The following is a 22,826-nucleotide window of genomic DNA, read 5'->3' as shown; positions in this document are numbered from 1 at the left end:
CTTGGCACAGCTTTAGCCGATGAAGTCCCTCCTTCTTGTTTTCTCTCTTCCATGCACCGTTGTTTATGCTGTTGCCCCTGAGATCTGGATCGGCTATCCTTGGGTCCCCAGCTAGAGAAGGAATTGTTTTGTCTACATATTCTGTGAAGAGAGTTTATTATTCCCTAATATGAAGCCTCAATTTACACACTAAAGCAGAATCTGAAAAACATAAAAGCTAAAACCTGGGGCATCACCATGGCGCCATGGTGTGAGCCGTGCTGGCCAGGCCCTGTGGCTCCTGCGCGGCCAGCACTGTGTCCCTCACCACACGCGGGCTTCATTCGTGGTCAGGGAGAGCTGGGGGTGACAGGCAGTGCCAGTTCACTGCTTTACTACTCTGTGGCCATATCCCAGGCTTGGCAGAGCTCAACTATCCCCGGAGCAGTTTGGCCCATGTCCTTGGGCATCTCCATGATGCAAAACCCTCCTGGGCAGAGGGCTGCCCCGCAGGCTGCACAGCACCTGCCAAGCAAGCGGGGCAAAGGGTCAGAAAGCATGGAGAGATCTGTCCAGACACTGTCTGTCTTAGTTTGTGCCATTGCCTGCTCCCAAAGCAGCTGCCCCATGTGAATATTCCCCCGGTGTTTTGATGTGTAAACACTGCCTGATGAGCTCTTCTGTAAGTCCCATGGCAAAGCAGCAGACTTTCCTCCATGCTGGTCACCACAGCAGCATCAGGGAGGACATGAGTCTCTTGCCCTGAATGTGCAATTTCTGAGTTAAAGCTGGTACTGTAGGAGCTCTGGGAACACTCTGGGTTTGCTGCTGCTTCAGTCTAGCTCACTCCAATAAGCTGCTCTGAGGTACATCACTTGATGTAGGTTAAACCAAGCCAGCCAGGTGATATTTGTCTTAAAAAAATTATTTCACCACTACATTAGTTTACACAATGTGAGGTTTATAAAAACAATTGAATTTTCACTTACATTAAATCACTGAAGATAGTGACCCGTACAAAGCCCTGAATACTCACTGTGTCATATTTTCCCTACTCATGTTAATTATACTAATTTCCCTATTCCCAATATTAATAATTGTTTAATTTCTTTTCAAAATAAACCAGTGCAAATGCACTACTTCATTCCATATGAAGTCTCACAAGGATATATTAGAAAAGAACCTAATTTTATTACCTCATGGAGGTTTTGTCATGGAAATAAATTACTCTGAAATAAAGCTAATTTTGTGGTGGAGTTTCTGTAATGAGCAGTTTCATTTCCCATGACACTAAAATCTTAATAATAGAATTCGTTTTCCACATAGCTTAGGCAATCTTTTCATTATTATAGGGAGAAAGAATGAAAAAAAAAATGAAATTAACCTAAGTTAAAGTTTTAGCAACATGGTAACTGCTTGTACAGCATAACTAAGCCAGTGTTATAGTGTTTACAAAGATAGAAATCTCACTCTGAACTCCCTGAACACTCAGACAAGTGGGTTTATTTATGCAATGCAGAGATCTGATTAGATAAGAGGTATCTAAAGACAAGGAAATAGTTGTAGTTACATAAAGCTGCTGCCTGAAACAAGCCATTACATCTGTCTCACTGTCACCCCAGCATCCAATACTGCGGGGAGAGAATCCAGCTTTACCTTGCTGTGCATATTTGCAACATCAGCCCATAGGTATTAAACAACTTTGCTTCAGTAACTTGTCACCTGTGCCACTCCTGCAGCTGAATGAATTCCGTTCATGAATTCCATGCCATTTTCACCGGAGGTGGGGAGGTTTTTGGGAGCACAGCCCTGGGCAGGGTCCGTGTGCCTGCACGCCGACCTCCAGCTGCTCACCGAGGGGATCCAAGCCAGCAAAACCTTCTTTCCACCCGCTCCACAGCAAAGGCACCTTCTTTAGAAACTAACACAGCTGATCTTTTGGGGTTGGGATGACCATCCCTGATAATGAAAATACCCACAGAACCTGCCTTGGCCAATCTTTCGTTACCTTTATTTTAATTTAACGGTGGTTTGCAGATGCTGCTGCATGCAGCTCACCTGGGTGTGGCACACCTCTTGGGTGTGGCAGGACAGAGAGCCCCGGGCTGGGGCGGGCAGGATGATGCTCGTTTGTTCCCAAAGCCGGGAGGATGCTGGAGCAGCAGCGGGGATCCCGGAGTGCGAGGATGGTACCACACTGCCACCCTCTGCAGGAACCGAGTACCGCCCTTCTTCCAAAGCAGAAGGATCAAAGGAATTTTAATTTGCTTTCAGTGAGCAATAACCAGCCAGTAAGAAAACGGGCAGAACAGAGTAAACTAGAGTTGCAGCTTGGGTCACGCCCCCTAATTTCATGCTGGTGTTGTACTACAAACCTAAAATATTAATATTATATTATTTAAAGTTGATATATATTTTAATTACTAAACTATAGAACATCTATAGCAGAACTGTTTTCCTAAAATTCTAAAAGTTACCTTTCTCTTAAATTCTAGCTGTACAAAAAGTGATAATTTTTTCTTTGTTTGCATTTTTACTAAAATTCCTGGAAAGTTTTTTTACATCAGAGGTAAACCTAATGCTTCTTCAAAAACATCAGCACTTTTGCTATTAAAGTTGCAAGGTAGCATCAGTACTATAAGAAAAACAGCAAAAACAAAATAAGGAAAACTAGTCCAAATGCTAGTTTTCCTTATTTTGTTTTTGCTGTTGTTCTTATAGTACTGATGCTACCTTGCATTCTTCTCTTCTGTTCTTTCAATGTATTATACTGAAGTCTTGATATTTAGGTTAGAAATCATCATTTAATACTTGAAGTTATGCAATTATTGATCTCCTGGTCTAATTTGTGTTACTTTATGATCAAACAGAGTAGTAAAGTTGTACACAGTCATGTTAAGGTATGATAGCTGTATTGGCTTCTTTTGAAGTTTTTAGGACATGGCTATTTAGGTTTAGGCCTGGAAACCTAGTTCAATATTCTGTATTCTGTATTTATTTCATTCTCTTACCAATTAGCTCTGTAATCTGCAATTCCAAAGTCAAAATCATTGAGACTCATGACCTGCACCTATTACACAAGAGTCAGCTGAGGAGAGCCAGAACATCAGGATACCATTTCTTTATGGGAATCTGAGATTTGTACCACTGTTGCATTTCTCCAACCCTGTCTGGACTCTGTCCTCCTGCTCACTGCAAACTGCAGGAGCCTTTAATGCTGAGCAGATTGCTTGTGTCCTCCAAAGAACTGCTGAGGCAGCCACTAGAAAATGCACACCACTAATTTCACCCAGACACTTCCAATTTCCCCCTTGTAATACTCCCAGAAAAAGCCACTTAGCTTTTTTCTAAAGCTAATTTTTTTCTAAATTTTTCCTCCAAATATGACAGCCTTACAAAGAGGTGTTTCCAATAAAAAATTAACGTTGTCATCATGTACTTAGAATGAGTTGTAGAAATTTTAACTTCACCAGCTTATGGCATAAATACTTATAGGATAATATTTCTACATAATGATGTCCATACACAGCATATTTATAAGGCAGAAGTGGAATTTACATTTTAATTGGTTAAATTTAAGATATCTTAATTTAAGTGGTATGTAAGAGATTATTATCCCTTGCTATTATTCTCCTTGTATAATTTTACAGTAAATGAAAGTCTGACAAGTGCCTATTAGAAATACTTTCTCCATGCTTGCACCTAAATTTAAAAAATAAAATAAATACCAGCCAGCCATTTTTTTTTTCAATTTATAAGTAGCTGGCAAGCTTTAACAAATATAATTGCTACTACTGAAGGCCACATTTAGTACAAGTAGGAGTCAGATTGTGGGATAGTGCACAGCCAGCTACAGGAGCAGGTTTTTTCTTAATTTCTTCAGTAAGCTTTGAAAACAGTTAAGAGTTACTAGCAGAAACCCTCTTGTGTACAAAATGCAGTGTTTAAAATTCAAGGAAGAAGCAAAATAAATTATTTCCTTTTACAAACAAAATAGATTTGTTTGTTTTACAACATCTCTAAACTTTGGCTCTCCAATGTCATGTAATGTATATTGATATAGAGAATAGCAGAACAAACTAAGGCATAAACAGATGTAGCCATGTGGTACATCTTCCCAGCACAATATGCCTCCATTTGGGCTGGAAAAGTCATGTTTTCTATCAAAGCAGAGTTTTAGTATTCTATCATCAATTATTTTAGTCTTGCTCTGATTGCAAAGCAGGTAGGACTTAGGAAAAAAAGCTCTGATATACTTTCAGAGGAATTAATATATCACAGAGTTGATGATGAAAAGATAATCATTACATTAATGAACTCTGGTGGTATCTTCAGGCAAACTAACCCTGCACAGGACAAAGTGGCACTTTTCCAGGAACCACTTCTTTCCTGAGGAAATATTGGAAAGGTGCAGTCACCATGCCAGCTTCTCTTGGGGGAAAACAAGTCAGTCTTCTCCCAGCATTTCAGGTTTATCTCTAGGACTACACAACAGCAACTCAAATTTGTTTGACTGGGCAGTTCGAGAGAGCTTGGTGCCTCACAGTTTTTTCAGGTCCTGCTTAAAACTGGGGTTTCCCCACTACACTCAGTGTACTTTTCTAACTCCACGTAATGCCCACATGTGGTACTCTCACGTCGTTAATGTCTGTATAGCTCCCTGTGGCAAGGGCAGGGTCCAAACTGCTTCTTGGTGTCTCAGTAGCTCACTTCTGGAAGACTTCTTTTATTGATAGCTGAACATGGTGAAAAGTAGACATTCCAGGTGAGTAAAAAACCCAAATCCAAATCCTATCAAACCAAGGGTTTTTTTAAACACCGGGAGACATCCCAGCCATGGGCTTTCACATTTCCACAGTCCTACTGAAAATAAACTGGAAAATTGTATATGGTGCAGGACTAGCACAAGCCTGCCTGCTCTTGACAGTTAATCCACCTGGCCTTTCAGACATTGACAGCATCATGCCAAGAAAATCAATTACTCGAGATAATCAAATCCACTGTCTTCCTCTCAGCTCTCTCATCCATTTAATCTAATTCTCGACTATTGACATTATTGCAGGCATAATGGGAACAAAAGTGCTTCATTAAAGGCAGCACCTGGACATATTGAATAGTGCAGCAAGAGCTAACAAAGCTCTGACAAATGCAGCCGTGCTGTTAAAAGTAAGCTGACAAGTGGTACAACCAAAAATATGTGCTTCTCAAAACAACCTCTAAAGGAGCGGTGGCTTCAGGTGAAGGTGCCTTGCTCCCGGGGGGTTTCATCCTGCAGTGCTTTGTACCCCGTGGCAAGAGTGAAGGTGAGCAGTGCCTTGGGCACAGGCTGAGCTGAAGGTGTCAGGCTAGAGGAGCAGCCTGGCTGCTGCAGCAGCCGTCCTCGAGGTAACACAGCCGGGGTAGGAGACCCCAATTTCAACAAGAATATGCTTTGATCTTGGCTTGAGTAATCCCACCAGATGAACATTAAAATAATTCATTAAGCTTCAGTTACTTCTGTGAAAAAAGCAGCAAGTAGTAAAATAAGAAAGGAAGTTCACTTGACAAGTAAAGGCTTATCAAGAGGAGAAAAAATTTCAGACCAAGATGGGTCTAAAACAAAATAAAACCATGAAATAATTAATAAAAATTGATTATGCTTTATGTGTGACTCGACACAGGTAATGTTTAAAGGGTTTTTTTGTGTCTGGGCAACAAGATGCAAAAAGAAAAGGCTGCCTTAAATTGGAGCCATTTTATATGCCCATTATTTTCCACTCAAATAATCTGTAAGAGCTGCAGACTATGTAACCCCAGGACACTGAGAATTATTACAATAGTTTAAAATGCAACCATTCATTTGGTATAAGAAAGTAGACTTACATGGACAAACATTTCTATTAGAAAGTAGACCTTATATTAGAATGCTAATTGATTCATCCTCTGCTTCACACAATTTCTAGGAATCTGAAAACTTTATTTCCTGAAGAATTCTAAAGGTGGAACACATTTTATGGTGTTAGTTTCATTCTTTCAATTCCATCCTCTGGGACACAGATTAATGGAATAATTGTTACAATCAAATCAATAATCTACCACTAGTAGATTTTAAAAGTCCTAAACATTAGCCTCACCTGTTACCTCATTAAAATGGGAAAAAAATACATCAATACAGTAGGACCAGTGGGTGTTTTCTCACTTTTTCTTTGCCTTTTGCTTAGACACATATTGTACTATTTGGTCTAATTTTCAGGTCCTCACTCAATACTGCATTTATTCTATACTCATTTGATTAGCATTCCAAGCATTTTCCATTACTTTAATACGTCCAAAATAATATCTAATAAGTATGAATGTAGTCAGGTTAAAAATGGAGGTCATAAATTTGTAATGCTGCACCCCATTTCACATATCAATATATTACTTAAGTGGTAATGCTAATGTTGCCTTATTTGTAAGGGTTATGTGTTATTGGACAAGCAATTCAAGCATCAAAAAAATCTCACACCCAGACTGCTGATCAGAATTTAACATACCTCCAGGAATCCCTGGAATACGAAAAGCTCAATGTGTTTTCTTTTACTCTTGGCATTACGCTGCTGAAAGCCATTACAGATTACAGTGTTGTTTAATCAGTGCTTCAAATGTTACAACCACCCTCTGAGGTTAAAAAATGTAAGGAAAATCTACAAAAAAACCCAACTTACCCACCATGGGCTCCAATACAGATGCAGAGGACTAAGTGCACAGAGGAGTTAAATAATTTCTCACTGTGGGCATCTAGATTTTTGTGTTCGAGGAGTATTTTCTGCAAGCTGTTCTCTAAAACAATTTCATTACTCTCTACCAGCCTGAGGATGGAGTCAGCTGATTTGCCCAGCTGATGAATGGCTCTATTGAAAGACTCAAGCTTTGGGTTAATAACTGAGCTGCTCCCTTCTGGGCAGGACGTGGTTTGGTGCCTCAGAGGTCCCACTGCTGCAGGGAGCACGAAGGGGACAAGGGGTGACCCTTGAGGTGACAGGGCAGGTTTGTGCATGGGAACAGACTCATACCAGCCAGCTGCTCCTGAACTAGCTTGAACACCCCTGAACACCCCTTGCTGACGCTGCAACAGCCCCAGGAGAAAATTAATAAACAGAGAACCACAGGCACTCTGAAGGACCAGTACAAGCTTTACAGTAAACCAGCACAAGATTTAGTTTTATGTTAACAGGTTTTGCTGACAGCCTTAACATTACAGACCACAGCAATTAATTTTGAGTGTGCTAATTTACTTGTCTGCAGCAGTCACAGCCCAGGTGTTGCTTCAGGTGATCTGAAATCCTAGTGACCACTGCTGCTCAAGGGCTAGTGTAAGAGGAGAAGAATATGCCCTGCCTGCCCCAGAATTTTAAATGCATCACAGCTGCCTTAGAGCCTTGAAATGCAGACAGGTGCTGAAAAATAAGGTCTTAAAGTGGGAATTTAATGTTCTCCATCTGGGCACTGTGAACTGAAACAGGTAGCACCACACTGATGCTTTGCACTTTCAAACAGAATATTTTAATTCTGATTAAATTATGACCTGCAATTAGTGGGAACTTGAAAATGGTTTTTAGGAAGTAGATAGGAAGAGGTCTCTAGAAATTTGAGGATTTCTGATATTTTGCATTAGCTAAACTTGTGCTTGGAATTCTATTGGAAATAACAATCAGCACTGTTTCTGTGCCAGTTGCTTACAGAATTGATTAAAGCTGTTTTCTCAGTTCTGATGCTACAATAGGCCACATGAGACCAAATTTACTTATTCTCCCACTTACAGCTGTTCTGTAATAGAAACAGCCAGGGATTTTTTTCCCCACTGGGTTTCCAGCTTCTTTCTGCTTGACCGATGAATGGCAGATAAACACGACATACTTTATGCAGTTAGACAGACTGTTCAAACGAGATAGGGGGGAACTGTCCCAGAGCAGGCACACTCAGCACATATTCTTTACTTTTAATTGGATCAACATTCGACATGTGCAGGCAAGAATGGTTTTTACATTTCTTTAATTTCTGTCTCCTACAGATGCAGTAACAAATAAGAGGTTTAGTGATAACAATAGAAAGGCAAACAACAATAGAGAAATCTGCTCCATTTTTTGCCATGTAGAGATGTGTTTTCCTCTCCTAGTCTGAGCCTCAGATCTTCCCATGTTCTGTAACTTGGGGGGAGCTTCCAGTGTAGTCACAGCAGATAAGAGATACCAAAGAGCCTCTTAGGACAACACGTCTGTAACTAGCTTTAAGATAAAGTTAAGAAAAAGGACCCGGGGTAAAGGTTTTAAATTGAAATGAGGTAAATTCAGACTAGAAAACGATGACATTTTTATGGCATTGGTGAAACATTGGCACAGGTTGCCCAGAGAAGCTTTGGATTCCCCATCCCTGGAAGTGATGGATAGAGTTCTGAGCAACATAATACAGCAGATGATGCCCCTGCCCAGAGCAGGGGGTTGGACTTGATGACCTTTTAAGGTCTTTTCCAACCAAAATAGTTCTATAATTCTGTGAAAAAGCAAACAACAGATGCTTACTTCTGATATGAGCTGAGACTAGCCTGTTCTAGGAAGAAAAAACAGGGATTTCACTGCTAGAAGATACAGGATTGAAACCACTCAGGCTTTGTCTTCCTCAAAAGTTATCAACTCTTTAATCCCAAAAAACAGCACAAGGATTTGAAACTGAAATAGTCAAAATCATCTTCTTTCTCCCACTTCACACCTTGCTCCAGTACTACTATATTTTACTACTGGGGACAGCATCAGGAAGGGTTTGGTGTGTTCCTGTGTATCCCTCTCATCCACAATACTGTCATTCACAGGAAATGTCTTCTGACAGCAGATGTTAAACTCTGTCTGAAGTGGTTTTTCCTAATGCAACCTTTGTTGGTAATCACATTCCCTGAGTGGTTTCCCTTATCCTGAATTTTGTAGAAAGGTGTTTCCCCAGAGAAAGTGCCACCTTCATCTCTCGGAAAACTCCCAACTGGTCCTGAAGTGAGAGGGCAGACAGGAAAACAACACCTGCAAAACCAACACCTTCCACTTCTGGAAAGACTTGAACAATGCTGCTCAAAGGCACCCAGAACATTTCCACATCAAACAGAGAACGAGGGTGGAAGTTTCTACCTGGGGTAGCTGGGATGTGACAACTGCAGAAGAAAGACGGAGGCAATCAGCGGGAGGTGTCGTGCAAGCTCTGTATGGCAGAAATGGAAGCCATGGGAAGTGCTGTTATGGAGGTATGGCAGAAATAGAAGCCATGGGAAGTGCTGTCCCGTCTGTCTGGGATCCCTCGGCACTGCTCTGTCTAGCATCCTTTCCCCCGGACACACTCGAAACTGAGCACGGGGGGAAAAGGAGACTAAGCAAAGGAGGAGCGGCAGGGAAGGGGCAACGCTTAGAGGCTCCTGCGGGGGCTTGAGCGAGCAGCAAGAGGGGCGCACGCATCCCGTGTGCCGCCCACGCCCGGCCGGGGGCGGGCTCGAACCCGCGGCGCGGCGGGCGCAGAGCTCGGCCGGCTGCCAGGCTGCTCGGAGCTGCTCTCCGCCCGCCGCCGCTCCAGGTAAGGCGCGCCCGCCGCGGGCATCGGGCTCCCTCCCTCCCTCCCTCCTCATCCCTGCCCCTCCGCTCTGCTGGCTTTTAAAATGCTTAAAAAAAAAATAAAAAATTAGTGTTTCCTCAATGAGGTATCGTTATGCTGTTGGATTAAAATAACACGGAGTAACTCAAATTTCAATGGATAAGTCAAATCGAAGATGTGAGTGTCTCTCCCCTAAAAGGCTGGAGAACCTTGCTTTTAAAAACAGTGAGTGGCACGTGGAGAAACTTCTCCAAGAAAGATAATGTAAGAGGCAGCTCCCATTTTCCACCCCAATTCCTCACCAAATCTGCATCCCACCTCAAATGAATACAGAGATGAGCAATGCACTAGTACTTCAAAAGGTGTACGAAATTTAAAGTAGATCACATTAATTAAACCTGTTATTGAGCACTGAGTAATGAAGAAAGGGAATATTTTAATTTAATGAAAGCATTTTATTTCTCTAGGAGCCTCTTTTTTTCTAGTTATTAAAAAAATCCTATACACACAATTTCAATGACTATTCAAACTTTATAAACAGGGTTCTTAAAGGTTGCACTCCATCATGAACACTCCAGGTAATTCTAATAACCTGTCATAGAATAAAGCTACAGCAGTTTGTGCTGAAGGAAAATGAAGATCCTGCAACAGGCATGCACTTACAGATTTAACTAATCTTCCCACATGGTAGCTGTAGAAAAGATCTGAAATATATATTTTATTGGAAAAATTCCTCTTGCTTTCAAAGCCCCTCTTGCGATTTCCTCTTAGACCAAATTCCTGATTACTTTGAGCTCAGCTGCACATCTCAGTTGGAATAACTCATCTGAGCTCAGCCTTAGCAGGTACAAAAGCTTACAGCTGAGCCCAGGACACTCAGCTTGGACAACATTCACATTTTTTGGATGGCTATACAATTAAAAGCGTGATATCCTGTGATTATTATTTGCAAAATTATGCAATTCTACTGAGTAATTTTAATTTTATCTATTTGTACCAGTTAATTTTGAATACAAAATCTTAATAGATTTTAAAAAAACCCAAAACTGCTCTGAAAACTGATTCTCTCCTTCCCAGTCTTTCATCCTGTTGCACTGCTCATAATGGTTAGTTTGTAAACCACCTGGTTACAGACACTTAACAATTTTCTAAGGAATTTGAGTCTAAGACCTTGGACCCAAACTGAGTAGATATGTGGTGACTAAGAAACATAAAGTTTTCTCTGGGAGGCGTCAGATATGCATAACAATAATCAAACCCAGAAAATTCTATGATTCAAATTCATAATGTGGATGGAAAATAAGGGGCTCAGCTGGGGTATATATTCCCTTTCTTCTTCCACTTTGCTCCCAAACTAACAAGAAAGAAAATGAATTGCAGGCGAAGGGGCTGTTCTCTGTCATAAATTTCAGGGTACATTGCACAACATTCACTGAGGAGAGAAGATGGATATGACTGACCCTAATCTGCTCCTACAGGGCCCTTGTTTTCCCCTCGCAGCCTCAAACGTGTGTTTGGGGACAGAGTGAGATGTCCTTCATTCTCCCAGCCAGAGGCTGCATGGAGGGAAGCTGCAGGAACATTGGCTGGGTCCTGGATAGTTTCTACAACGAGAAAATGCTGAGCAAAGCTCACAGTCATCATGGTCTGTGTGGGGAGACTTGGCCCCAGGTTAATGGCTGGAAGATTCTAGATCTGCTAACTCTCATGAGGAACAGTGATTTAAACTGGCACAACAAAGACAGGATTTCATTTGTCTTTCCAAATCAAGTTGTTATTTTCTTAATCTGAACCAGCATATCCTGTCCAGCTTTTTGGGTTTTCAACTATTTATCTTAATCCTATCTAGGCTGATAGTGCCCAAACAAAACTGTCTCCGCTTTGCTGTAGGTGATAAACCCACATTATTTATCCTGGTCTGTGTGAACAGTGAAGGTTTCAGTGCTGCAGGAGCACTGTGTCTGCCTTCAGCCCACACTTGTGGGTGCCCTATAAAATCCTGGTGACCTAAAGTGCTCACCCTGGCAGCTGTCAGGTCTCAGATGGTCGATGGGAGACCACCCAAGCCATCAGTGTTGGCCACCCTACAGCTGTTTGTACCTTCCTGCACAGTTAGAACCTTCCCAAAGGTGCCTTTGAGGTTTCATCCATCAGTTGCAGTCTCTGAAGGTCACCTACCTCTGTGACCCAAGTCAAACACATTCATTCTTTAAACTGCACACAGACTGAGGGCCTGTTGAAGCCATGTGGGTGGGCTGTGATTTCTGACTGTAAAACTGAAGTGGCAGAAGGTAATCCCCACTTGTCTGTGGGAGGACCTTGGAGTGTTGACAAGCACATTAAAAAGCCAGGAAAGGTCTCAGATTTGAGATTTGGATTTTGGTACAAGAGTACTCAAACATTTGCAGAATTATGTAGAGGTCCAGCTGCCCAGATCGCAGAACTGAGACGCACAGAGCAAAAAGTTTTATGAAGTCTGTATGTACACAAACCCAACCATTAATAACCCCAAAAACCTCTGATTTCTTTGGGTAATTACAAATGGCAGTAATCATCAGCCGTGACTCTTAACACCACAAATATGCCAGACTTTTGAGTGTCAGCTATCTAAATTCATATTTAGGATCCAGGTGGAGATAAGTTACTTAGTTCTTTGCCTTTTAAAACTAGAAAATATCATGTGGGGCACATTTTCTGTAGATTTCGCAGCAGATATAAGCAGTCACATTTAAGCAGTCACATGAACATGTTCGTTTCTTATAATCTATTCTGTGAATGTTTATTACTGCATCCATTTCTGTACATTGCTGAAACCTTTCAGTTCAGTGTTAGCCTGGTTGGGAGTAGGGCATCTGGCATTTGCTCCATGAAGGTAACTCCTAGAATTGTATTATCATCCTAAGCACCCAGTTTTTATAAATCTGAAATTGATTTTCCAGAAAAAAGAGTATAATGCTAATAGCATCCTTGCAGCTAATCCACAATATGTAGTGTATTTAAAATGCACAGAGTGAAAACAACAACAGATAAACATATAAAATAATCCTATCATGGGTTATGTAACTTACTCTAAGGCTTTGATGTTCATGAAATTGATAATACAGGGAACTTGGTGAGAAATAAAGACCTCAATCCAGGGCACCAAATGTCTCTCATAGACTTAATTATGTAAGTATTAGCAGCATACTGCTTGTCCCTACTCCTTTGGTGGCTACAAGTGCTGATACTAAAATCTTAAAGGCTGTAACAATAGACTTGTTTGACTTTGATTCTGACTGTCCAGTGTATTTTGAGGACAGTGCTTTTACATATAAACTTGTACATTATTTGGGACATTGAAGTAAATCATTGAGTTGTTGCTTATATAGTCTGAAATCATGCTATGGTCATTTTTAAAAAAATAAATGTATTTGACATACTGATTCATTTGGGATAATTTTAAAGACTCTCATGTAATGACTATACCTATATAAACAATTTCTAATAATGAAGTTTCAATTAAAGTTCATTTTGCTATACCAGAGAAGCAGTTTTCATTTCTGGTGAACTTTAAATTCATTCCACTTTTTTAACACTATGAGCTTCTGTTGCTGAAAAATATCTGATAAAAACATCTTTGGGTACAGAACTTGAGAAATGCTTTCAGACTGAAGCAACTTCCCAAGTTTTCCATTGGGAAAATGACACTCCTCTTGCCTGGCACATGTGATGACAGCTATTGATCAGAAGATGATAGCATAACTGGAGTCCAGTGTTTCACTTTGAACAATTGCCAGATACAGCAGCAATAGAGACCTAAGAGCCCTTCAGTTGCTGACATAACACTGTCATAACAGATGGCCCCTGTGCTCCTGTCTGCAGAGAAACATGACAAGACAGCTCTTTCTGTGGGCCAAGTACATCTAACTCTGATTACTGCCCAAGGAGACTTGCATGGGTTTGCCCATGCTAGGCAAGTTCAGATGTGCCTAGGGTTTAAATACAAGCTAGCTGGTGTGCCAAAAGCCAGTTGTCAGCCACATAAGAGGGTGGCCCTTATAATAGGATGCAGACACTTGCATTTGTCCACTTGCATAAGTCAATTCCCCAGTTAGACCTGGAGTTTTGCTGCCAGTAGGTTTTATTCCCTCTTTTAATTTCCTGCATTAAAAAAACCCTTCTTGATACTTTTCACTCAAGCTTCAGTCTCTGCAGTATTAATCCTAACATGAAAAAAATATTTGAATGTGTGAAAAGTTTGCATTTCTTTCTCTTTCAGAGAGTTTTAGGAACTACCATGAAACTACAGCCATTATAGGCAGGCATCCTGATTAACCCAAAGACAGATACCTTGGCACTTTATTCCACAAAGTGCTTTGTCAGTGATTACTGTCAATCTGTTCTATGCAGTTGGCTTTTCCAAGCTGTGGTGGTTTTGGCTGAAGCAGAGTAAATTTTCTTCACAGTGGCTAGAATGGGGCTGTGTTTTGGATTTCTGCTGGGAACACAAGTGTTGGTATTTCAGGTGTTCTAGCTACTGCTGGGCAGAGCTTGCACGGGGTCAAGGCCTTTTGTGCTTCGTTTACCAGGCTGCCAGTGAGGAGGCTGGTGTTGCAAAAGAACTGAGAGGGGACACAGCAGGGACAGCTGACCCCAAGTGAGCCAAGGGGTATATCCCCTCTACTTCCGAATCTTATCTTGTGACTGCCTTCCATATACCCTCTCCCTTTCTCTCATGGAGTCCTTAGTGTCTCCAGCTTTCCATCATTTCCCCTCCAGCTGGTTCACTTTGATCTGACACACAGGGTGAGTCAACAGCAGATAAGCTCACAGGTCACTTTGCAGTTCTAGAAGACAATGCAAGCAGAGCATCCAGAGCAGGGGAGGCAGCTTTACTTCTCTGGCACTCTGGGTGAATCCCTCCTGAGTTTCTGTCTGCCTTTCAGTCAAGCACTTCAAGACACTGTCATTCAACAGTTTGGATGTGGAAGTAAAATGCAACTGTGATGCTAATTCAGTTTATACTCTAAAACCCACCATCTGCTTTTTATTTTAAGATAATTCTACATGCAGTTTTAGATGCCTGCAGTAGCAGCCATGGGAATTCAGGCATATGGCCACTACCATATGACAAAGTGTATTATCTAATAATTTCTAGTCTTTCTCATGCATCCACTTGTGCATAAGGTACTTCAACATAAAAGGCATCTTATCCTTTAATTCATTCACACAAAATTCACTTCCAGTGAAATCTTTGGATATTTCTACTGCCTCTGCCAGCTGTCTGCCATTTCAGCGTCAAAGGTTTGTGAAACTTGCATAATTCACTTTTCCTGTCATACTGAAGATAATAAATAACTGAATTCCCATGAGAAATGTCAAAACATTGGATGACATTTTACAGTCTTAATCTGATCTAAATAAAAGTAGAAGAATGTTGTCTCATCATACGAAAATCTGGGGCAGATTTGTTACCTTCACCCCAAATGTTTAGAACAAGATATGTCAATATATGCACAATAATCTGGACAGCATGCAGTCTCTCTAGTTAAACCAAATGGCTCAATACTCTATGCAGAAAACAGGTTATGCTTATTTTTCCAGGGTGGGAGGAAAATATTATGGGTTCTGCTGAACTAGAGTTAAATACCGGTAGTTCCATACATACACACATGCAGGAAGGAACCTTGCTGGGAACGTGTAGCATTTGATAAAGAAACGTGTGACAGGAAAGGTCCAGATGTGCAAACATGCCAAGAAGCAGGGTTTTCAGCAGAACAAACCAGCTCAGTAAGCCCCCTAAGAAAGGGGCAGCAGGGAAAACGTGTGTGTGCATGCAAGCACGTGCACACGTGCAGCAGAGATTTTTATATCCAACTTGAGTATTATCTGTGAAACAGCTTAAGACTCCAGCAGTTACCCGGTTCTGTTCCTTGGCTGGCATGCAGTGTCCCTTTGCAGTGAGGGCAAGCCAGCTGACATGGCAATTGGATCTCTTGATTCGTGTTTCTTGCACAGAAGTAAGAGATCTCCTCCCTAATATTACCTCCATGCTCTCTTTTCCTGAGCATACAAAAGCAATCCATGTACCACAGGATGGATTTGACCTTTGATGTGTAAAAGACCAAAATTCTCCACCCCGCCCTTCCATAGAATTGCTACCTTGGACGTTGGTTATGAACTGAAGGTAAACCAGTTGCTTTAGAAAGAAATCAGTAATAAGCCCACTCCTTTTCATCTTCAGTACTGTAAAAATGAAACCCAAACAAGTACAGAAATATCCATTGGTTTCCTTAATCTGTTTATAAAGGATCTTCAGTCGTATTAGGAGCTCATAGTAGCAATTCAAAAGCTAAATATAAAAGCAGCTTTATGAAGTACTTATAAAGTCAGTAAGAGGCTTTTTATTTTTAGCATATTTTCCTGTGAGATAAAGATAATGAATGTAGAAAGCATCCAAACCCAAAATGAGAGACGCAAAAGAGATCCCACGATCTGCACCAGGAGTGTTACAGAATCAGCGTGTAGAGAGCAATGTTCTGACAACACCATCTGCTCATTTGTGCTGTTTTTTCCTATTACCAGCTCTCCTAATGTCTCCTGCATGATTTTCTGTGGAAGTCAGGAGGAGTGTATGATTTATTTTGACATTAATATTTACCAGGCTGGTGTATGCTTAAAGTAGCCAAGATGCTGAGAACGTTTGCTCGTTCAGAAAGCCATTGAAATGGTTTTCCTTTTTCTTTGGAGACATTAACAAGTTATTTTGTCACTTCACTGTTACATAAAATTCATATCCCATTCACATGGCATTAATTTAGGTAAATACCACTAGTTTTGCTCTTACTAGAGCTGTAGACTGAAAGAAAAATTGCTTTGGTTTTTAGAAAGCCTGCTGGCATTTTACATTGGTCACTAAAGAGCAGTGAAACAAAGTTTCAGGCTGTGAAACTTGAAGTTCTTTACTATTAACAATTTACTGGGAAATTAAACTTCAAGATACTCCTGCAAAACTCATTCTGGACACTGAAAATAGGTTTGACTACCCCTTTCTGAAACCTAAAAAAGCTATTTCATTTGCATTTATTAACATTTAACAATTGTCTTGCAGATTCTGGATAGGTAGAATTCCTGACATGCAGGGTTTTTTAGAGTTTTGAAGCAAGTCTCACAAATAAGGTTTGTGTACTCTGCTGAAATACAGCAAACGTGTGCACAGTCTGTGCATTTCAGATGTGTTACATGACTGCATTACGCTATGGATTGATACTCTTTTCATCCAGAAATGGATTACAGAGCTGACAGATTTCTTAAAATAACCATTATGGATGTGAATCATCCTGACAAAAGCAAAGAAATCCCATTCAGAAAAGACACCTTGCCTCAGCCAAACATTCTCATTAATGTGGATGGTTATATATGATTTATATACAGTTGTGGTTTTTTTTAACAGCTGGGATAGAAGCCTAAAACTTCATTTTTTCTCATTAACAAAAAGATGACCAAAGTTATGTACCAGTGGTATTGATGACATGCATGTACCGGAGAGCTTGCTCTTAAATAGCTCTGTGCTCTAAGATGGGGTCATGTATTGCCCCTTTAGAAGGGACACTGATATGCCAGAGATGCACTCACAAGCATGAATAGCAGAGACAAAACTCAGTGTTTGCAATTCTCCTGCACAGGATGATGTTATTTTTCACAGCAATTACTTTTCCTAATATATAAAGGACAGAGGCTAAAATTAAAGAGCTGTAGTATACTGGAATGCAGCTTCTGTTGGTTAGTTAAATTAATCCTGATGCCACTTCTTTTTTATTTTTTTCACATTTTGACATTTAAAAAAATTGATGTAGATATTTACTAATATATTGGAAGAAGCTATGCTAGATACAGTATCTTTAGTGTTTAAAATCTTTGGAAAAATTAATGTTAGAAATGCATATATGCTGTAAAACATTAACTCTGCACCTTTTGCTTTTTAGGAGCTACAAGAACTTCTGAAAGAATTTGTGACAATGTGCAGTCTTAAGTGCTGCAGTCTCAGAGCCCTTTTTCTATTGCTGCTCTATAGGTAAGAAGTATTTGCTAAAATTATAATTTCTTCAATATATTATTATATCAGTTGGTTTATAATCAACTTACTTATAATTAGAGACATATCTGATGAGGTAACAAAGGAATATCTTCTTGGCAGTTGAATTTTGCCTCTTACAAAAGTTAAAGAACCTGGGTATTAAAAGAAACACAGGACTGAGCTTCATCAATCTCAGCTGCCTTCATTAACAGAGTTTTTTAATTGGAAAGATTGATGAGGAAGGAAAAGAATGGAATTTATGAAGCATTCGAACCCTCAAATAAAGGATTTCTGGGTACAAAGTGAGTGTTGTATCAGATGCTTAACAAATTCAGATGGGCACATGGTCCTTGCCTGGAGCATAGTGCCTTGCCCTAGGACACAAGCACACAGTCCACCTAGATTTACTGCAGGTTTGAGATAGTAAAATCATCATTGTGTGCTAAAAGGAGAGTATCTTAAAAAGAATTACCCGTTTTTAACGCTGTTTTCTTATTCTCTGTTATGAAATCATGAAGTCTTTAGGAAATCTGAGTTGCATTATGCTGGAAAGTGAAAATGATCCCCTCTGGCTACACATAGCCCTTTTAACAGTACAGATGGCATGACAAAAATATAAAAATGGAGCACTTAAAATATATTCCTTTGAGAAAAATGGGCAAAAATATTATTTAAGTAATTCCAATAAGACAATGTAAGCATGGACAGGTTAAACATTCTCATCATTACTTTCACTGGAAGTATTTAAAGTCTGTGAGCCAGTTCTGTGTCTACAATTGCCTAATCTACTACATCTCAGGGTAAGATTCTGTCTGAGCTTTAACTCAGGTGGGTGTGCAAACACTCGTTTAGAGAAAGCTTTCTCTTAGTAGTGGCAACAGGTGGAGCAGTCCCCTGAAAATAAGTTTAAAGCATCTGCCTCCCCCACCTTCTCCAGTCCTACAGAGAGGTCCAAAACATGCACTTGCTCTAATTCCACCTTCTTTCCTCATCAGCTGTGACTTGCCAAGCTGTAATGAGTGGATGACTCATGGCTTAGCCATAATAAAACACTGCTAAAAGACCAACAATTTCAGAAGCACCTAAATTACAAGGATGCAAAATTCCCCCAGGAGCTCAGCCTGTGGTGCAGATTTCATCAATGTCAGACAGACTTTGTGAATCCTCTTACAGCTTCATCTGGCTGTGAGTGTCCAGAGGCACAGGCAGCTCATTCCTGTGTCAGTCCAGGCAGTGTCACCCGTGGGGTAAAGTGCACACACAGCTCCTGGGGGAGTGCCTGGGTACACCTGCACAGCGTCGAGCTGTTGTACCCAAATCCAGACACAGGCTGAGAAGCAGATCTTGCCCTCGGTTATCTCACAAACAAGATGATGCTTGGGTACAAAAATGCATTTTTCCAGTGCACAAATTAGGAGGGTTTTGTGAAAGTGCTGTTTACATTAAAAAAAAAAAAAATCCTGCTTGGCACTGAAACAGAGAAATATTTCTAAATAAAACCCAAGTGCTGAGGTGCACCCAAAGCAAAGGCCATGATTTTTTTGCCAAGTGGTCCCTTAGATATTCCACTTGGAAAAGCTCTGCCTAACATGTGAAGAGAGTTTCTTTTACTGAATAATTTACAGTCAGTAATGGTATGGGGTTGTTTTTTTCCTTTCTATCTCTCCCTGCCTGAATGACACTTCTTCACTTCACTTAACATTAAATTACATTACAATCACAACATGGCCCCCTTTTAGTGTTAAAATCTATATCTGGGTAGTTGCTTAAATGATTTATTCCCAGAATTTTTTTAAGTAGTTATGAAATAAATTGAGGCAAATTTATCATTATCGGGAATCAGGTTAAATAAATGCATGCTATTTGGTCTGAAGAAGGGTTCCCATTTGTTTCAGATAGGGTCTTTTTAACATAAAGAATGCTAGCCTAGGTTTAGGGAATCAGAAACAGAATTCTGTGAAATATTCTTTTTTTTTTGCCTGAGTAGCCTAGGTTTATGGAATCGGAAACAGATTTCTGTAAAATATTCTTTTTTTTTTGCCTGAGCTCAAGAACATTTATGGTATTTCACTGTTTGTTCTTGTGCCTGGTAACATGATGCTAATTTCAACCTCACCATTTAACAAAAAAAAAAAAAAAAGGTGACAGTACTGTCCTTTTCAAAGCAGAGAATTAATCAGTGATGTAGACTTTGCTACAGTTTATCTGCAAAGATCATATAAACCCCCATATCATTGAGCAAAAGTATGAAACCAGAAATAACTTTATTTGCATCTGTAAGCCCTTCGCCTGTCAGTGAATTGCCTGAAAAAAAGCTTTTTTTATTCTTGTTTTCCTGGGGGGAGTGTTGCAAAAGCTTGTTCCAACTGTATCTGGCATTTTGTTTATCTTCTTGCAGTTCTAAGGTGTTTCTCTTTCATGCTTTCATGATACACATTTTCTGACAAAAAATAGCCAGAAAAAATATTCCCATACATGTGTCTAGACTGTACTTATGCCTAAATAAATGATATATACTGCTGTTTAGGGCAAATGTTCCTTTTTTCCCTTCCAGTTACCCCATTCTGTTAAGACACTCACTTGAAAGTACCTTAAATAACAAACAATTGTTGCACCTTTCAAATGTAGCCAAACCCATAAAAATCTGAATTTTTGAGTGTAAGAACGACTTAGGAAAAGAAATAATTATAATTCAGCTTTTATAAAAGCAACCAGAGGGCATTGAACCTGATGAGTTAAAGCATTTATTATGCATTGACAGCCCAGAACAGATAGATATTCTCAGCTGAAAAATAATTATATACTCAGGTTTTTTTCTGTAAAAGACTGTTCATGCCTCCGTTGCTGGGACACCTGTTGCAAGGTAATTCCATACTTAAATGCATGCCAAGGTATTTCACATTAAGAAATTTCGCATTAAGAAAATGTGAAAAGTGTTAAGGTATTTCGCATTAAGAAAATGGAGGAACTTAAACAGCTTCCCTTCAAATATAACAACACAAATATTGGTTAAAAGAGAAGCTTAGATGCATCGATGAGAAGATGCAGATGCAGAAGTGGAGCGAGTCTCAGGTTTTTCCTTTGTGAATGTGTGCAGCTGTGGCTGAGCTGGGAGCAGAGCGCGTGAATCAAAGAGCACTGTGGAGGTAGCAGGGAATCATCCCCTAGAACACAGAAACCCCAAGCTGCTTAGGGCACAGAGCCTCTGTAGGTTCCTTGTCTTTGAGCACTGGCAGTCTGCCTCTGAGTGTCCCCCGGGGTCAGCGGGCTGGTGACAGCACACTCACACTTGGGAGGCCTCAGGTTCCTTTCCCTTGTTGGCTTGCTGTGCTAGGACTTCTCCAAGGTTTAGTGGCCAAACAGGGGACCGTGCCTCATTAATTCACAGACTCAATTACAGCACAACAGCTTTCCCAGGCTTACTTAACCATAAATCTCAAAAGACCAGTGATACAAAGCTACACGTCATGTGTTAATGAGGAAAATGAATTACCACTGGTCATTTAAGGGAAGGACTTCCATAAACATTTTGTAGATATATTTTGGAAAATAGAGTTAATGATAATGAAGCAGACCACTCTGCAATTGCATATTGATTGGCAGAATAATGATATACCCTAGCAGTAGAAAAGAAACAAGTTTTCCTTTAACATTTCACAACGTGTAAAACTTATTCAAGAACAATCCAGTAAAGCTGTGAAGTTAAGCTCATGCAGCTCACTGAACACTTAGCTAAACTGTGAATTACAAAAGGAGAGATATCTATTCCAAGTACAGTATTTAAGGAATTAATTACATTCAGATGCATTTCCAATTTTAACACTTCTATGCAACATAAAACTGGCCTTCTTATTTATAGTCACATCTCACCATTACTGTGTTTCTTTAGGAAAAAACTTACAGGAGAAACTTCCCTTATTTCAATGCTGGTGTTACTCAAGGGTATACTTAAGTAACAACATAATTCTTTGGCAATATAGAAATAAAACCAGGGGAAAATAAAGGAAAAAATTTGATCATTCAAATAGCTAAGATATTTGTCTTATAAGGCAGCTAATGAAAAACAGCTACTTCTGTGGCAATAGGGTCTGGTGAATAAAAAATTATACAGCAATAGCAGCTTTTCAAGCCAGTGGATACCACATTTAAAACCACAGTGTGATTTGGCCACGTGCATTCAGTGAGATCATCATAGCATTTAAGCTTTTCTAGGTTAAGATACTGGATTATTCCTGGTGTCTCAGTGTCCTGACAAAACAACGCAATCTTTCTCAGAAACAGCAAAATTAAAATGAAAGCATCAAACTTTGGAAAGCTCCAAGAGACCCAGAAATATAATGCAGAAGAAAAAGCAGAGTTTTCAGGAGCACCTCCAGAAAGAACTGAGACTAAGAAATTCAGTGAGGATTTAGCACTATGAGGGAAGACCACAAAACACTGGCAGCCCCTTACCTAATGGTTTAAGCTCACATTCTTCTCCCTAGAAGCAAATCACTACAGCTCTTGCACCTCCTGTAGGGGAGCTGATCATTTTTAGGGGCCTGTAAATCTCAGAGCAAGGATTAAAACCTACAGACCCTTCTCCTGGTGTTTGTATAGGTGTCTGTTCTCCATCAGCAGAGACAATGCCTCTGCCAGCTGGGTTCACTAAAGCAATTAATTATTTGCTTCTCACCTTCATAATCCATGCCCCCCCTTTCTCAAATCATTGGGAGCAAGTAGTTGTGACCATCTGTGCTGTAATTTCTGAAGAGCACACCCTGCTCGGGGTCTTGGGGTGCTCACCTTCGGGGTGAGGCAGAAAGGGTTTGTAATTATTTATATATCACTTCTATGGATTGTATTTGTAGCTGTTTCTGAACTGAGGAAGTACTTGAATTCTCATTATGCTTCACTGGTTTTGGTCAACAGGATTATTTCTGTAGCCTGTTTAAAAATTGTGTTGTGAAAGCAGGATTTTAAGAGTGTTTTTATGCACTGGTCTCTGAGGTTGGTTTCTGTCTCTGAGACCTAAATATACTTTATTTCATTATGTAAAAAGAAGCTTTATTTTAAATGATGAAATAAACAACCAGCATCCTTTCCACATTCCTAGCTTATAACCATAATGCCCTGTTTACAGATAAAGTATTAAAGAAGATTGTTTCTCAGATGGAATGTTAAGAAATAGTAGACTTTAAGGTATGAAAATAAATAGACTTAG

The 22,826-nt window shown here is 40.1% G+C and overlaps 1 protein-coding gene across 1 annotated transcript in view; it reads left to right on the top strand.

Annotated features, from left to right (window-relative positions):
* The first annotated feature begins 2,129 nt into the window (after window positions 1–2,129).
* LOC121341725 (gamma-aminobutyric acid receptor subunit pi-like) overlaps window positions 2,130–22,826 on the top strand; it is a 52,322-nt gene continuing 31,625 nt past the window's right edge. The window contains 4 exon segments of the mRNA XM_041415519.1: window positions 2,130–2,199; window positions 9,417–9,521; window positions 9,524–9,549; window positions 17,532–17,620. Of these exon segments, the coding sequence (XP_041271453.1) occupies window positions 2,130–2,199; window positions 9,417–9,521; window positions 9,524–9,549; window positions 17,532–17,620 (290 nt within the window).

Source organism: Onychostruthus taczanowskii, unplaced genomic scaffold, assembly GCF_017590055.1.
Source record: "Onychostruthus taczanowskii isolate IOZ18803 unplaced genomic scaffold, ASM1759005v1 scaffold5, whole genome shotgun sequence".
In the NCBI taxonomy this organism is placed as follows: domain Eukaryota; kingdom Metazoa; phylum Chordata; class Aves; order Passeriformes; family Passeridae; genus Onychostruthus; species Onychostruthus taczanowskii.
Note: the sequence above shows the minus strand (reverse complement) of the source record. Positions and strands in the feature narration are given on the sequence as shown.